The 17,334-nt window shown below is 37.6% G+C and overlaps 1 protein-coding gene across 1 annotated transcript; it reads right to left on the reverse strand.

Annotated features, from left to right (window-relative positions):
* Nucleotides 1-2,677: 2,677 nt before the first annotated feature.
* LOC133531432 (phenoloxidase-activating factor 2) lies at nt 2,678-14,272 on the reverse strand. The gene is made up of 9 exons (XM_061869646.1): nt 14,164-14,272; nt 11,524-11,692; nt 10,026-10,140; nt 9,033-9,132; nt 6,651-6,763; nt 6,144-6,373; nt 5,329-5,513; nt 4,815-4,979; nt 2,678-3,980 (listed from the first exon to the last, which is right to left on the reverse strand). The coding sequence occupies exons 2-9, from the start codon at nt 11,690-11,692 to the stop codon at nt 3,816-3,818; spliced, it is 1,242 nt and encodes a 413-aa protein (XP_061725630.1). The 5' UTR covers nt 14,164-14,272; the 3' UTR covers nt 2,678-3,815.
* Nucleotides 14,273-17,334: the final 3,062 nt, after the last annotated feature.

The following is a 17,334-nucleotide window of genomic DNA, read 5'->3' on the forward strand; positions in this document are numbered from 1 at the left end:
GCAGCGCCCCCTACCGGGTCCAATGGTGATTCCCAACCATCCAGGAACCCGTTGAAATAAACACACGAAATTTCATCTTAACCTTCTCCAGAATGTACCTAACACAGTTTTTTGAAAACCGCATCATAATTGGTTCAGCCAAACGCGAGATTATCGCGGACTAACATACACATATACAAACATACGGGTCAAACTGAGACCCTTCCTTTTTTGTAGGCGGTTAAAAAAGAATCGAATTTCCAAGAAAAAATATTACCTAAATCAATGTCTAGTCTATTACATTAGGTCGTTCAAGATGTTTCCAGAATGAAAAATATACCGACAGCAGCGCCAACTACCGGGTCCAATAGTGTTTCCAAACCATCCAGGAACCCGTTGAAATATACAAACAAAATTTCATCTAAATCGGTTTGAGCAAATCAATTTCGACGATACCGATAACAGCGCCACCTACCGGGTCCAATTATTTTTTTAAACCATCCATAATACATACTAAAACCTTCTCCAGAATGTAACAAACACTTTTCTGAAAACCGCATCAAAATTGGTTCTGCCAAACGCGATCATGGCGGACAAACATAAACATACGGGTCAAATTGAGAATCTCCTTTTTTTTTAAGGCGGTTAAAAACGCCACCGCCATCATGTGATCACATACATAAAGCATAGTTCATATAGAATTGGTACGCACTAGAAGATTGTTATTTTTTAAGTTAATAAAATAAGAAAGTTATGAATGGTGAATTTTAAATAGTAATATATTTAGCTTTCAAATATGTATAAATTAAAAAAAAAATCTCTGTTGTGTAAATAATTACGAACTGTTTTCATAATGTACCCCTGTCATTTTCTGCACAACACTTTTGTCGACATTTTTGGGGTGTTGATTTCTTGTAGATCGCAATGGACAATTTGACTAATCTTATTTAAAAAAATTTCATGATTGCCCAGTAGATATTGATAGATTGAATTTGGGGACAGTTCGAAGGATTCATCTCGCGGGGTATGTAATTGGCCTGATTATTTAGCATACCATGCCAAAACTTTTTTTGAGTAGTGGCAGCTGGCTAAATCTGGCCAACATTTCACAGGACCGTTATGGGTTCTAATAAATGCCAATACTCATTTCTCTAAGCACTCTTTAATATAAAGGTCCGATTTCATTGTTGACTATGTTATAAAACTTTTCGTCTTACAGCCGCAATTATAAATTCCTTGCCATATCATATGTTTTTTTGCGAACTTGTCAAGTTTCACGAACTTATATTTTTCGGGTAAATTACCTCTATTATTGGCCATATAAAACTTCGAACCGAGTAGTTGATTAAAATCGAGTTTTACATACGTCTTGTCGACCAACAATAAGCAACCTTCGAATTTTGTCAATACTGGGTCGTACAATAGTCGAGCTAGTGTTTTAGCTTGTCGGATTTGTTGAACAGTCCGATTTGTGCCAATTCTATATGAACTATGCTTTAGTTATCAATTTGCGTCATTAAAACGGTGTATTCCCATCTGTGCCCGCCTCTTGTATGGCGGTGGTCACGTGGGGCGGGCACAGATGGGAATACACTATTCGAACGCTTTTTAAACGTGCTTATGGGGTCTTAGTTATCTTTTTGCATTAAGATTTTTTTCAGCACAAAGCAGCCGCAGCAAAGATTTTATACGGCACAACCGAGGTTTGTACCCACGGTTTTTGACACCACACACATGAAAGGTCGCAGAGTTAGCTTAGACGGTCTATTCACTCCAATATTCTCCAATACTCTCAATTTTTTTTTGTATGACTGTATTTTGTGAAAGTTTTAGTATTAAATTTGATCTATGAATTATATTCATTAGTATTATATATGGAATAATATTTACAACATCAATAAATTGCTCTGATAATTAGATTAAGATAATTATATGTAATACTATTCATAAGTGCTTGTTGCTAGGCCTACATGAATAAAGTATATTTGAATTGAATTGAATTGAATTGTATTGAATAAAACGGCCATCGTCATTATTATGGCCCTTATTACTTATCTTTATGGAGACAGCCAATGATTTTTAATTTAGGCGTTTTATCGCCGTCATAAATAGTATTAGCTTAATGCTTTCATGAATATGACGACGATATAATTTGCCTATCTATTCGCCCTGAGGGCCTAGCCCAATGGTTCTTAACCTGGGGGTAATTACCCCCATGAGGGTAAAACTGGTATTTTACGGGGGTGACAAGCTAATCAAAGAAAACAAAGATCTATAAGAAAGAATATTAATAATTATGGAGGAGGGGTGAAATCAAGTTCCCTTGTTAGTCAAAGTGGTGAAAGTACTGAAAAGGTTAGGAACCATTGGCCTAGTCAATCGTTTGCGTCGCAGTGAACAAAACGCCTCTTTTATCTAGGCTTAGCTAGGATTCCTTGTTCGAAAAACTTAACGCAATTTATTATTGATGTATAGTTATTACGCCCTAAACTGAAAATATGTTTATTATCGATTAGGCCAACATCGAAGGGACTAGGCCTAGGTATAATATTATAAGGCTTTGGCTTTAGTTTCCGCGGTACGTCCGTCAATTTCAGTATTTAGAATATCTCGTGAATCTCATGTCCACAAAAAGACGGCGCAATAACCAAAATGAACATCCAGGAAGCTGAAAGGGTTAAAAAATAATAAAAAGAACTGCAAAATTGAAAAATATTTTATTACCGGCATAATGATTAAAACTGCCATTATTTATTGCACAATTGAGTATTTTAGCGTTTTTACTGAATATTTCTGAAACAAAAGTAGAACCTATCGAAATCATGATTTTGGTTTAATGAGTTTAAGCGGTTCAACTTTCTTTCGTAGGCATTTTTTAGGGCCTGCCGCGAACATCGAGAAACGAAATTTTGTCTGCTTCTCCTATGGGTCTTGCATTTGCCACTGTTAGAGATGTCTCTCTTAGACGAACAAATCAACGGAGTAGTTCGCAGCAGGCCCCTTTCAATGCCGATATAAAACACCTACCTATAACACTCACACACCCACGATACATTTCAAGATAAAACATTGTATCAATTTGGAGAAGACCGCCTACAACTACATGCTTCACTTACAGAAGGTTGGTAAAACAGAGGGAGCGAAAACGTTTCCTGTTCTGACTGTGTCTGAGAGACGTACCTATATAAATTAAATATAGTTCGTGTCATCTACAATGACGCTCAGATTTATCAAATCTAATCTTTATTAATATGACAATGCGAGTCGAGGCATGCGTCTTTGTGAATGACACGATCTATACGAGTCTTCCCAATAAAATTTTTTATATGCCGATCTTCATAATCTCCATATTGACCTTAATCAAATGGCTCCTCTACACGATGGCCCAGCGTAGGCCAGTGCAAGGGACGCATTTATGTGTTAGAGCGAGCAAGTGATATTGCTATCTCATTCCACTGCATAGCTGCGTCCCTTAGACTGGCGTACGATGGTCCATCGTGTAGAGGAGCCCTAAAATATGAATTTATTTAGGTCTGTGGATCTTATAATTATAATTTATTCATTATATATGTTTTAGGACAATTAGCGCTTTATTTTCCCCTTATGCATTAACGTCTACTAAAGTTGACAAGCCGCTAATAATCGTTTGCCCCTTTCCATCATACTAATACGTCGGAAAGGGACAAACAATTATTAGCGGCTTGTCAACTTTAGTAGACGTTTATGAATAAGGGGGTTAGTCTTTAAGAAGCTGCCGAGAAAATGTAGCCGACTGATTGATGATGCAGTCACAGGCGGCGGTGAGTGCTACCCCCATTTCCAAGACATTTGTAAACCTAGTCAAGGTAAGTGTAAACTTTTTCGTCGTATCCGTGTCCGCGGACCTTGTCGTCGACCCAGGACCGGAGGTGTCCGACGTCGACGTACACGGCCGGCGTCTGGTCGCCGCAGCCGATGCCCCACGCGACGATGCCATGTTGGATGTAGCGGTCTTTCTCGTACTGGAACAGAACGGCGGAAAGTTTGACATGTTTGTTTTACACAAACATGGTAGTTATATATTAAGTAGGTATTGTAAAACCACCCTATGGTCCCCAATGTATTACTAACGCAAATAAAGAGTAGTGTAATTTATCTGAGTTTTTTCTTACCGAAATATACGATATTCGATTAAGGCCACCGTAACAATAGTAGACCTCAAACACGCTTGAATTCGGAGGTTGATTCTGAATTAGCTGAGATAAATTAAATGATGGTAAAATATGCAGAAACTAAATTTACAGTACATATGGGGCTACTTTATAGCACTAGTGCGAGAAGTAGCATATTACGTTACTGTGTCGAACATTTAAAGGGCCATATGTACTGTAAAACGTTGTACGATACATGTGCGAATAGGTAATTCGCAACTCGTGTCGATTTAAAACACTCCCTTCGGTCGTGTTTTAATTTATCGCCACTCGTTTCGAATTTCCTATTTTTCGCACTTGTATCGTAATGTACTATTTTATGATGAAATTAATTAACGTGCGGATAATAATATGATGTATGATTATATTATAACTATTTGGTTGTTGTTGTTAAAGTAGCACCCCCGACAATTTCTCTGCTTTCCCTAAAGGTTGACTGGTAGAGAATGCCTCATGGCAATAAGTCCGCCTTTTGTAAAATAAGGTTTTCATTTGTGCAATAAAGGTTAAATAAATAAATAATGTTCTCCAACATTCCTTGACCGGGAAACTGGGATAGATATTACCAACACGTTATACATTCGTGATAATCGTACACATCATCGTCCCAGGATCAAATAAAGATACCAAAAATCGTAGTTTTACCTCAGAAGGACAGACGAGGGGCGATCCGCCGTCACCCTTGCACGTGTCGGCGCCGGTCTCGCCGCCGGCGCACATGAAGGAGCTGTGCAGCTCGAAGTACTTGCCGAGGCGGGTCTTCCGCAGCTCTTGTTGGCAGCGCGCGCGGTCCACTACTGGGACCTCCACCTGGGAATAGGAAGCTATTAACGTCTGTCCAGGTTTAAGAAATGACGTCGCGGTTATACTATAGACGACATATGCATAGGTATAAACAAACTCTGTCTGCGTAGAAATCGTTACAAACTTTCGACCCCGTTTAACTAGTCTTATTTTTAATTCACTCGCGCGACATGTTTCAAAGAGCCTAGGTCTCCATTTCGAAGCACTAACAGAGTGCGTGAATAGCGGTCACGACCATGACCGTTCTAAACATTGGCAAAATACATACGATTGAACGATGCTTCTATGTGTTCTATCATAGCCTGTCATCAGCTAAGTAACGGAACTATTTATAATATGAAACTGAATGACATACCCGTTTGAGTATGACCTGGTACCGGCCCTCCTTCCCGAAGTGGTCCTTGCCCCACCCGCTGGCCAGGCAGCGCTTGCCGCCGACGGCGCGCACGCCGGGGCTGGGCAGGCAGGCGACGCCTATGTTCGGCGCCGCGTCCACGGGGGACGCCAGGAACAGGAGACCGATGTCGTAGAACAGGTTGCCTGGAGAAAAAAGCACCAATGAACAACTAAATTTGGATAAGGATGGATTTATTTACAAAACCTTAATGTAAATAACTCTAGGTAACTCAGCTGATGGCTGTAGGCATATTCTAGAAAATAGATGAAAGTAAGCGTTGACTTCTTAGCTTAGTTTTATGTTTCACAATGTAGGTATTCTGGCTAAGTAACCCAAAGATAATCTATAATACCTACTCCTATTCTGCCACCTGCCGCACACTAGATAGATGCCATTCTTAAGGGTGTTTAAATACTCCATGTCAACGATAACCAAATAACATTTTCCACTACTTGCGACTCCTAGATACGTATACGCTTCAACTGTACGTTTGACATCTCCTTATCCTCAGGTGTCTGAAGTATTATCAGAATAAAACGACGACAATACCAACATACCTTTCTATACGACAATACCAACATAATTACTTATGAACCACCATCTCCTTAACATCCTAGTATGGGCCGTTCTTGGTCTGCGTGTCCCACTCTCCAGCGCGGATTTGCACTATTTCCCGTTCGCCACGCCACCCCACTGGGGAGTGGGGAGCCTGTTAGCACCCCACTGGGGTGAATAATAACCATCGCCAATAGTTCCTCCCTTATCTTACATACCTTTGTTAAAGTCCTTATGAACCACCACCTCCTTAACATCTCGGTCCTGGTACGGATACAGCTCGTTCTTGGTCTGCGTGTCCCACTCTCCAGCGCGGATTCGCAGCTGGTTCCCATTGGAGACGTAGTGGGCCGCCGTTAGTACCACGCTGGGGTGAATGAGGGAGCCCCCGCCGACGTACACGTTCAGCTTCTGGCCGTTTGGCTCGTTCTCGTTTACTGGTTCGATCCTGGAAATATTTGTATCATGAATTACTTAGTCTAAATGAACACCTGAGTATTTCAGTTTGTCACCGTTAGGTAAGTATACATTACTATACCTAGTCAGGTACTGTCAATACAAAAATAAGGTACCTACTCAAGAAATCTATAGATTATTTTAATGACACAAAACAGTTGAGTCAAGTAGTTTAAGGGATAGTTTTCGTACTGTATAATATCGCTTGGTGAACCAGAGACACCGTCAGTTTTTGAGTAGCTCTAACTCTAAATTTTTTGAATACTTACTTGAGGATGGCCACCATCCAGGGGAACTCGCCGAAGTTGGCCTCTCCGTCGGCGGCGCCGGTGATACGGAACCCGAGCCCGTCGGGGTTGCGCCAGCCGCAGCCCTCTCGGTTCTATAACAAATGCAAAATTATACTCATTTTACATATGCCCGAAGAAGCCCACTTTGCCCGCGTCAATTTTGCTCAACAAGTTTGAGATATATTTTTTGTCGTAATCAATTTGGAAATCAAATGGGCTACCGAGGTTTGAGAAGAATCATATGGGGATTTAAATTGTAAAGAGGTGGGTAACGCGTATATGGCATCATAAAATTGAAAGCCTTATTTCTGAAGAATACCTTTGCGATCCTAACGAATAACGATACTTTTTCTTCAAAATTCAATTTCGAGAGAAAACTGTTTACACTAAATCTTAACAAATTATTATGATTTCATTGTTTCATCGCTTCAGCATAATTTATTCCAGGTTCATAAGTTTCACTTTTTTAAAACAAAATGTTTTTACTGTATTGCAAATTTTGAAAAACCTACTCGAAGTTTTTCATTGTGTCAATAACATACTTAAAAGCGACCAAGTGCGAGTCGGACTCGCCCATGAAGGGTTCCGTACCATTTATGACGTATTAAAAAAAACTACTAACTAGATCTGGTTCAAACCAATTTTCGGTGGAAGTTTGCATGGTAATGTATATCATATATTTTTTTTAGATTTTTCATTCTGTTATTTTAGAAGTTCCAGGGGGGGGGGGGGCACATTTTTTCACTTTGGAAGTGTCTCTCGCGCAAACTATTCAGTTTAGAAAAAAATGATATTAGAAACATAAATATCATTTTTGAAGACCTATCCCTAGATACCCCACACGTATGGGTTTGATGAAAAAATTTTTTTTAATTTTTAGACGTGTTAAAAAAAACTACTAACTAGATCGCGTTCAAACCAATTTTTGGTGGAAGTTTGCATAGGAATGTATATCATATTTTTTTTTTAGATTTTTCATTCTGTTATTTTACAAGTTACGGGGGGGGGGGGGGGGGGTACACATTTTACCACTTTGGAAGTGTCTGTAGCGCAAACTATTCAGTTTAGAAAAAAATGATATTAGAAACCTCAAAATAATTTTTAAAGACCTATCCATAGATACCCCACACGTATGGGTTTGATGAAAAATGATTTTTTGCGTTTCAGTTCTAAGTATGGGGAACCCCCAAAATTTATTGTTTTTTTTTTCTATTTTTGTGTAAACATCTTAATGCGGTTCATAGAATACATCTACTTACCTACCAAGTTTGAACAGTATAGCTCTTATAGTTTCGGAAAAAAGTGGCTGTGACATAATCGGACAGACAGACGGATATGACGAATCTATAAGGGTTCCGTTTTTTGCCATTTGGCTACGGAACCCTAAAAATCATGGAGAATGGAAAATATTTAAATGTGGAAAAAGCTTTCTCTTTTTATATGGTCGAGTAGGTACGTGGTTACCCTTTTAAATAGAACAGGTACATGAACGAATGATGATCTAACGTGATGGATTACCCACAAATTAACTTCCAATATATCTAAAAAACCCGGGAAACACACAATACCGCTATGCATCATAATCGTATTCGTCATTGACATTGCTGCGGCAACTTAATAGCAATATAATGACTCCCGTTTGATGTAACACCTACAAACTTAATAATGCTGCTCACAAACCAACTGGTAAAAACCATCAACCACGTATTGATTATACAGGGATCGCTCGATCAATGGCCTTGAGGACGGCAATGATAAGTTTGTTGTTAGAATAATGAGTTAAAACTCATGGCCGTTATGGTCAGTCGCCTCTGACGCATTTAATACCTATTTAAGGAACAGAATTTTGGAAATATGTACCTAGATTGAAATTCATTGAAAGATATCATGTTGCAATGAAATACATATAACTAAAATAACACCATTTTTAACCCCAGATCCAAAAAGATATGAAGTAAGATGTTGAATTGATGATGAGACTAAGATAGGCCCTAATCATTTAACTAGATTCAGACTAAGCTACGTTGGCACCGATTTTGATAGCACAGACTGTGCAAGTGTTATTTTAAACGTTAAACTTCTATTAAATTATGACATTCACAATAACACTTGCACAATCTGTGCTATCAAAATCGCTGCCATTTTAGCTTAATCTGACTTTACTTAACTAAAACTAAGTACCTACGTATTTTTGCAAATATGACAACTTTTTTATTTCCTAAGGAATTTAGCCCGTGTATCTTGAGATAGTAGAAGCCGAAGAACGACATTATTGATTGATGTGACCTTAAGACTTTATTGAACGAGCCATTTAGCGTCTAGATGGTTTAACAATTAAAGTCTGTGTTTATAAAATAGTACCTTAACAGGAGGTGCGGGGGTGATGGGGTTGTCTGGAGTCTTACGGTCCGGCGGCAGGCAGCACGTATCTAAGTACGACTTGCATTCGCCATCCTTTACTCTGAAAGCATGTTGAATAAACTGTTAGGTCCATAAAATTATTTATTTATTTATTTAATTTATTTAAAAAATTGATTCAGGCAACAAGGCCCATATTACAAATACCTTACAGACTAACATATATATATATGTTCCTTATGTTCCTAATGGTAGTTGTGCCTATTCAACTTCAAAGGTGTCATTTGTGGCTAAATATGTATGTATTTCATTAATTCATTCATTCACGTGTGGCTGACGCATATTTCATACTCGTAACATTTTGTGGTAGTAAACACGGTGACAAGACAATTTTATGGTTGTTAATAGAATGTACATTTACATTGGCAACACTCCTATCTGTTTTTACTCCTTGTCTTTGGTTTTACTATTCCATGTTCGTTCTTGCTTTTTGTCATGAAAAATATGTTTCCGTTTATTATTATGTTTTTACCTAAATAAATGTTTAGAAGAGAATGCTCCACGTTTAATTTAGTATATTAACAATGGTCATGCATGACACAGCAGGGGCCAAAATGTACGAGATTGTAGGTATGCAGTCGCTTTTAATATTGATGTGAACGGTAGCGGTAAACTATGGATATCGAAGACAGTTTGCTACATCCGCCAATGGAAGGCACAGCCCTACTGGTGGGAGTTTCTGTCCTCCTGGTCACTCACGTGATATCAATGATCTCGACGCTATAATTAATGATGGTGTTTTGGTATCTAGGTTGTCTGCTGTCAAACAGGAGTTGTTTTGGCGTGGGTATTATTGACAAAGAGTGGTAGAGAGGCATCTTGGCTAGGCGCTCTGATGTCAATTGCCATTCTTAATGATGGTGTCGTTGGCACCGCACATGTAGTGATTGTCTGCTGTCAAACAGGACTTGTCTAGAAACAATAACTAAGACAAACCTGATGTCGATGATCCCGACGCCATCATTAATGATGGTGTCATTGGCGCCGCACAAATAGTACGGCACGCACTCGCCGTTCTGGCTGTCTGCTGTCAAACAGGACTTGTCGTCGTCTGAAACAAACACATTTTGTTTCTTTTAAAAAGACCTTGTTTTACTCCAATAAGTACAATGTCTATGGTACATGATGCAGCATAAGGATTGCCTCACGCTCATGTTAGTTCGATCCGGGTCCATCCGGTCGAGGTTACCGACACTTCGTTTTCTATGACGGGTGTTCGGTGATCACGTAATACGATTCCTATAGACCACTGAAGTATTGGTTTGGACACGAACCGCTCGAATGTCAGTCATTGTTTAAGAAGATAATAAGGCGGCAGTCCGAGACCAGCGAAGGTTTTTTTATTGGGTCACTGGTTGGCTTAAAATATAATTATGGTGAATTAGCGGGCTCATTTCTTAACGTCGCACTATTGGACCTCTATCTGTTATTGTTCTAATACTAGACCCTTCCTGATAAGCACCAGAGACCAAGCTTCTAGTGGTGCAAACTTAGAACATACAACGGTGCGAAGAATCCAACTGACAGCACCATCTAGTGACTCACCGTATTATTGTTAACCATGCTGAACACCAAAGTGAACGATTACGGTGCGGCCCACGAGTATTCTGTGTCTGCCCGTAATTCTGGTTTAAAGGCTGGTTGATAATGGAAATTAGGCCCTTTTAACTTTGCGACAAAGTGTGGATTTGCCCGTATTACCGTAACCTTTTACAGAAATTTGACGAAGAGTAGAGCAAGGAATGAATCAAATTGACCATATCGCGATCTATTCCGGCCTTTCTGGCCTAGTCGGTATATAGTGTGATTCCGCATATAAAGCCGATGGTCTCGGGATCAAATCCTGGTAAGGCATCTATGAGTGTGATGAGCATGGGTGTTTACTGTTTTGTATGTACAATACAATACAAATACTCTTTATTCCACACCTCAATACAGAAACAATTTGATTTGTATGTATTTAATTATTTATATATTACATATTTCGTCGTCTAAGTACTCATAATACAACACAAGCCTTAAAAATTATTGAGTAATGTGGGCTAATTGGTAGGGTATAACCAGTTGGAGTTTATATAGGCGGGAGCTTGTTCTAGCATCCTATATATTGAAACTATTGGTAGGATCAGTAACCCAGAGGAACTGACCACGGTGAGCCTGTGCGCGCCCCCGCGGTGTGTGTGGCGCCGACGCCGACCGCTGCTGCTAGCCGTGCTACAAGTGCGCACCGGCCCGCCGCCGTGGACGAGAGCCTTGCGCACGCTCAATCAAGTTGCTACCCGGATTGATGTGTTCTATTGTTCTGAGAATGACTTCGTTAAAGTCACTGTTTGTATTATGTTATACTTCTTAGAAATAATTTTATATACATAACTGTTATGATAGCTGTACTGTAAATAAATATTTTTATTTCATTTTATTTAGTGTTACTCACCGTCAGCGTTATTGTTAACTATGCTAGGCACCAAAGTGGAGGACTGCGGCGCTTGCGTTGCGCCATTGTTCTGGTTCTGGAGCTGCTTGATGATGGACTCCAAGTCGCCCCCGTCGTCTTGAGCGAGGCACGAAGCCAGCAGCACCAGTATTGAGAGGAATTTGTACATCTGGAAAATAAGAGGAAATGTGTTAGCATCGGTTACACCTACCGCTTTACCATTTTGTTGGCTTGATTAATTTAGAAGTAAATTAACTTGCCACTACCACTCGTTGCCATGGTTACGATCTCCTGGGTCACTTTTAAAACCCTGAATTTATGGTACTTAAAATAACCAAACATACGCTTTAATGGCAGTTGAGTAAGCAAGATCCCTCGCAAATAGCTTTTTTGCCTTCTAAGCCTCCGTAACCCCTTGATGCCTGCTAATACTTTAATGACTAAAATATAATGCCATCAACAATACGTTTACCGAAATTAATTTATATACGTTACTTTTACTTTACATTAAAAATAAATTTACTAAACTTATTGCTTTTTGGAAATTTCCAATATGTGGACAAAAAATTTCACGAGAATGGGTTAAGAATTGCGACCTGTTAAGCAGAGGTCAACTATTCTAATGGTATTTTTGATCTCAATTGCGTTTTGCTCAACTTATTAAATAATTGATTAACAAATAAAAAAACACCCCACCCACCCCTTTTTAGGGTTCCGTAGCCAAATGGCAAAAAACGGAACCCTTATAGATTCGTCATGTCGGTCTGTCTGTCCGTTTATGTCACAGCCACTTTTTTCCGAAACTATAAGAGCTATACTGTTAAAACTTGGTAAGTAGATGTATTCTATGAACCGCATTAAGATTTATACACAAAAATAGAAAAAAAAACAATAAATTTTGGGGGTTCCCCATACTTACAAGGAAAGGTACCTAACTGTCCGGTTCCGATTTGATTTATATTTATATATGTTATAGAGTAGTCTAAAATAACGGACACGTATTTTTTTTTAGCTGCCCAAACTCAACCTATTGGGAGTAATTTTCCTCCAAATTACAAAAAAAAATACTGTCCCTGGCCCTGTAACTTCTAAAATAACAGAATGAAAAATCTAAAAAAAATATATGATATACATTACCATGCAAACTTTCACCGAAAATTGGTTTGAATGAGATCTAGTAAGTAGTTTCTTTTTTAATATGTCATAAATGGTACGTAACCCTTCATGGGCGAGTCCGACTCGCACTTGGCCGCTTTTTTATCATTTACATCCGCCATTTTCAAAATTTATATAGTCTATGTCACTACCATAATTCTGCCGAATTCAACGACACTCGTATGTGAAAAACCATCCAGCCGTTTAGGCTGTAGGGCGTGCCAAAGAAATGGACGTACATACGCTCGAAAAACATTACCCTCCTTCTGACGCGTCGGATAAAAAGGAAAGAATGGAATGATTCGAACGCTTATTACCTTATGTATCTTTCGTTACTTTCTCGAGTCAAATATGGCCCCTGAGCGTGAATAATGTTGATGTCATTCAAGTCATCACAAACATTATTCTACAATAATCGTACATAAATACGCAAAGTCTCCTTCTATTGAAGGTGTGTAAGTACGAAAATGCTCCTTGTAAATTATGAATCTCTCCATCATCAACATGTCTCTGTTTCATCCAACTGTTGACTGTTAAAGCTTTTGGCATTAAGTCCGCCATTTGGACTTTTTCCTTTGTTTGTGGAATCAAGTTTTAATAAATAAAATAAATAAGTGTACCTAATAAGGCTACAAGTCTAGGAGCTGAACAACTGACGTTGGAGCAAATAAAATACCGCAAACAGAAGCTCTCAACAACAGGTTTTAAACACACATATATACACAACCTGTTTGAATGCTATTTAATAACCCAATAGTGGTTTTTGTCAGTCTACTTCAATGGCTGTATTAGTTTTTATTAGGGTTCCGACGGCTATCAAAATAATAATCAATAACAATGTCATTCCTTTGTTCTATTTCGAATAGATTTTTAACCTAATATTCATATAACTTAGTTCACTATCCGAGCTAATTATATTAATTGTAAACAAATAGATCATTTTCATAACAGAAGCAAGCTCTTTATAAGCATTATAATGTAACTTGAACGGTCCTTGATTTAGTTAAAAACTAAACCAACTTGACTACCTACCTACCTATAAAAGTTTTCTGTATAATAAATACTTTTTTTTAAATTAATCTCGTCTTTTAAAAATGATTGTGGTTTAAATGAACTGTTAACTATTTTAAAACCAATTTAGCGAACTCTTGTGTTTGATAAGGACAATAAAAATAAGGACATCAACTGTGTAAGGTCATTTATGCGTTATAACCACTACACCTAAGAATAAACAGATAGGTGAGTACCTTCGAGTGCATCAGCCTGCATGTTTACGTTTTCTAGATGAGATTCCCAGGTTTTTACGTAAACACAAATTTTATGATAACGGTTAAAATTTCAAACTGGAAACGTTTTATTGCATAGAGGCTAAATACTTGCAAAATGTACCCTGCATTAACATATTTAATATCCTTTCAACTAATAAACACACAGCTTAGTTTTATAAACAAAAAATAAAACAGTTTTTACAAACACTATACCAACCTTGTCACTTCACACACCACACTGCTTCTCGGAACGTACTCGCATTGTGGCTTATTTTCCTCATCAAGTGGGGATACCGCCTCACATTATCAGCCTGTTTAAAAATGAACCTTGAAATTAAAGTTTAAGGTTGATTTTCGAATGTGTGATAGTTGGAATAATAAGTCTTTTTGTCAAGAAACTCACCCGGCGACTTATTTTATTTCCAGCAGAGGTTATCGATAAGTTGTGATTACATAAACTCGTCCCAGGGTCTTGTTTGGGCTAATATTTGTATGCTTGAAGCAAGTGCTCCTCAAGCAAGAATAGATCGGTACAAAGTACCCTATGACAGCACTGGACAAAGGACAATTTCATCCTTATATAGACTAACCTCCAGTATAGACTAACACCGAACAAGTACTCGCAGATATAGGTATCATTTTGACAACAAATAAATAAACCCGTGTAGTTAAGTGTGCATACTATCCTATCCTTAGTAAGTCTAGACGTTTGGCCGCTGTTTATACGTGGAGGCCAGACTGAGTGTTTTAATTTTAAACTAAACCAACTATAATTATTATTTATTTTAAGATTAGTTTTATTTATTTTTAGATTTAGATTTTAAGTTTTATATGTATTATGTTGTGTTTATAAATACTTAGATTATTTTACTATAATTACATGTTAGTTCAAAAAGATCACCACCTACAACATAATATCTAGAACACCACCATCTCTTCTCATTTTAGCACCGTTGTCTCAATTCCAACATCCAGAGTTGTATATCGACAAAAAGGTCTCATTCTAAATTAGTGTAGGTAGTACTAAATTATTTTTTACCTCAGCAGCTCAAACAAGCCTACTTTCGTTATTCCAGGGAGTGAGACAAAGTAGCTTTTTAATTTAGTGAAGGCCATGAATTCAGGAATATTTCTAGAAGCTTTCGTTATAATGATGATGCCTTTCATTCATGAATGTAAAAAAATGTGGTTAACTTTACTGAGAAATATACAATTTAAGTTTATTTTTAGTTTAGCGTGCGGTATTTAACATGTGGTACCTCGATGATGGGACAATAGGTGGAGATTCGCAAACCGTCTTAGCAGATCTAGTCAATATATATTCCTTTCAACAAAAAGTTACCTTTACGAAAATCTAATTAGCACCTCAAAATAATATAACTGTTTAGATTAAGTTACTAAATAACCTGTTTATGTTTAGATTAAGTTAACTTTACTTGATGTTGAATTTTTTTAACCTTTAATATGTTCTCACTACTGAGGTGAAAAGTTGTATGTGTCACACGAGAGCAAAGTCATTTTACAGCTCGTGTTTTTGAGTCCCTCGCTACGCTTAAGATTCTAACTTAGAATCATTCCCTTCGCTCGTGATTCAATTATAGAATCTTTCGCTTACTCGGGACTCAAAATCAACACTCGCAAGAAAAACCAACTTTCCTCTCTTGTTGCACAAATAACTATTGTAGAAAACTTATGATTTTAAATTACAAACGTATATAGTAAATACCCCTATAATGGAACAGGCACCAGTAATGGGATGGTATAGATAAATCCTGTAAAACTAGTATTTACCATCAGTTTTTAATCACTGGCAACATTTTATCATAAACAAGAGCCAAAGAACTGCTTAAGTTTAATTTTTCACAGATATTTGATAGTTTAAAAATGAATAGCGCCATACTTCCCATGACTGGAGCAAAAAACGATAGTTTTAATTGGTTAATAATATTGAAACCAATCGCAGTAGCTTTCATTCAATACATAGAAAACATAAAGGACGAATGTGACATTCAACTTTTAAAGCATAAAGTGGTAGGAATTTTACAGGTGTCGGTGAAATATCAAAAATACACCAAATTTTCTGTTAAATGTTCCATGATTGGTGCTGTTAACATTCATGCCTACAGCCGTGCAAATAACCGCAAACGTGGTAGTTGAATACGTTTCTTGGGTAGCGAGTACGCGGGTAGTCCCCTATAGCAGATCGACACATAATATACTCAAAAGACACTGTAATATCTTTGTTACCAGTATCTTAACTTAGAAATTAAACCTTTTTTGTCTTCTTAACTTAGAAAATAAAAAACCGACCTAGAGCATGTCGGGCCATTTCCTTTCCTTGCCAAAATAACTTCCTTTCCTTGCCCACTTCTACCTTACAAATATTTCACTCCGGACCACACATGATGTGCATGAAAATCTTTAATAAACTTCCGCAGTCAATAAAAGAAATAGAAAATTAAAATTTATTCAATAAAGCACTTAATATACATTTAAAAGACAAATCTTTCTATACGCTGCAGGAGTTTTTTGATTAATAAATAAAAACGTTAAATTAATACCTATGCTAAGAGTAGGTAACTTAGCTCTTAAGTACTGCCTGTGATCTCAAATAATTGTCTGTAAATCTTTGTACTAGTTTGTTATTTAGTTATAAGACTGCTGCGCCCTTGCAGGGTACATATTATGTAATTTTGTGTACTTACCTAATATGATTGCAATAAATGCTTTGTCTTGTCTTGGATTCCGTAGTTATCCATCCGTCAAATACAAAAAAAAAATTTTTTTTAGAGCAGTTATTTTCAAAAGTGTTATGCTTATCAGAAATTGGTTCATAATGACTCGTATTACTTTTAAAATACCTATCCAACGACACCCCACACCATAGGGTCGCGAAAATGAATCACCCTCACTGGTGTAGGGGAGGTACCCTATATAAAAAAAATAGATTTTATTTTACCACTTTATTGGCATGATTGACTTATATATCAAATTGTTGCTTTTTAGCTCTAACGACCACCGAACTAACCCGCGGATGGACAGACAGAAGGACATTGGAGAAACTGTAAGGGTTCCTAGTTGACTACGGAACCCTAAAAGCCACCGAAAATTAAACGCATGATATTAATAACGGCATATACCTATATAGATACTTCAATAAATATTATTTATCGATGAATTCGTGACATTACATTACACTATCTGCTGCTATGTACATTAACTATTTGTCCTACGCATAACATTATAAATTATAATTTATAATATACTCTGGCACAGGTAAGTACCTAATATCAGTAGAAAAAGGCGGCAAAAAAAAAAAAAAATTGGCGCGTACAGTTGACTTCCCATACAAAATTTAAATTTCGCGCCTTTTTCTACTGACAATTTG

Source organism: Cydia pomonella, chromosome 25 (genome assembly GCF_033807575.1).
Source record: "Cydia pomonella isolate Wapato2018A chromosome 25, ilCydPomo1, whole genome shotgun sequence".
NCBI lineage: Eukaryota > Metazoa > Arthropoda > Insecta > Lepidoptera > Tortricidae > Cydia > Cydia pomonella.

Coding starts and splice junctions, on each gene's coding strand:
- LOC133531432 (XM_061869646.1), bottom strand. CDS start 11,692: ATGTACAAATTCCTCTCAATACTGGTGCTGCTGGCTTCGTGCCTCGCT. Junction 6,764..9,032: donor CCCCCGCACCTCCTGTTAAG/GTACTATTTTAT, acceptor CATTTGTTATAG/AACCGAGAGGGCTGCGGCTG. Junction 4,980..5,328: donor ACCAGGTCATACTCAAACGG/GTATGTCATTCA, acceptor TCCTATTCCCAG/GTGGAGGTCCCAGTAGTGGA.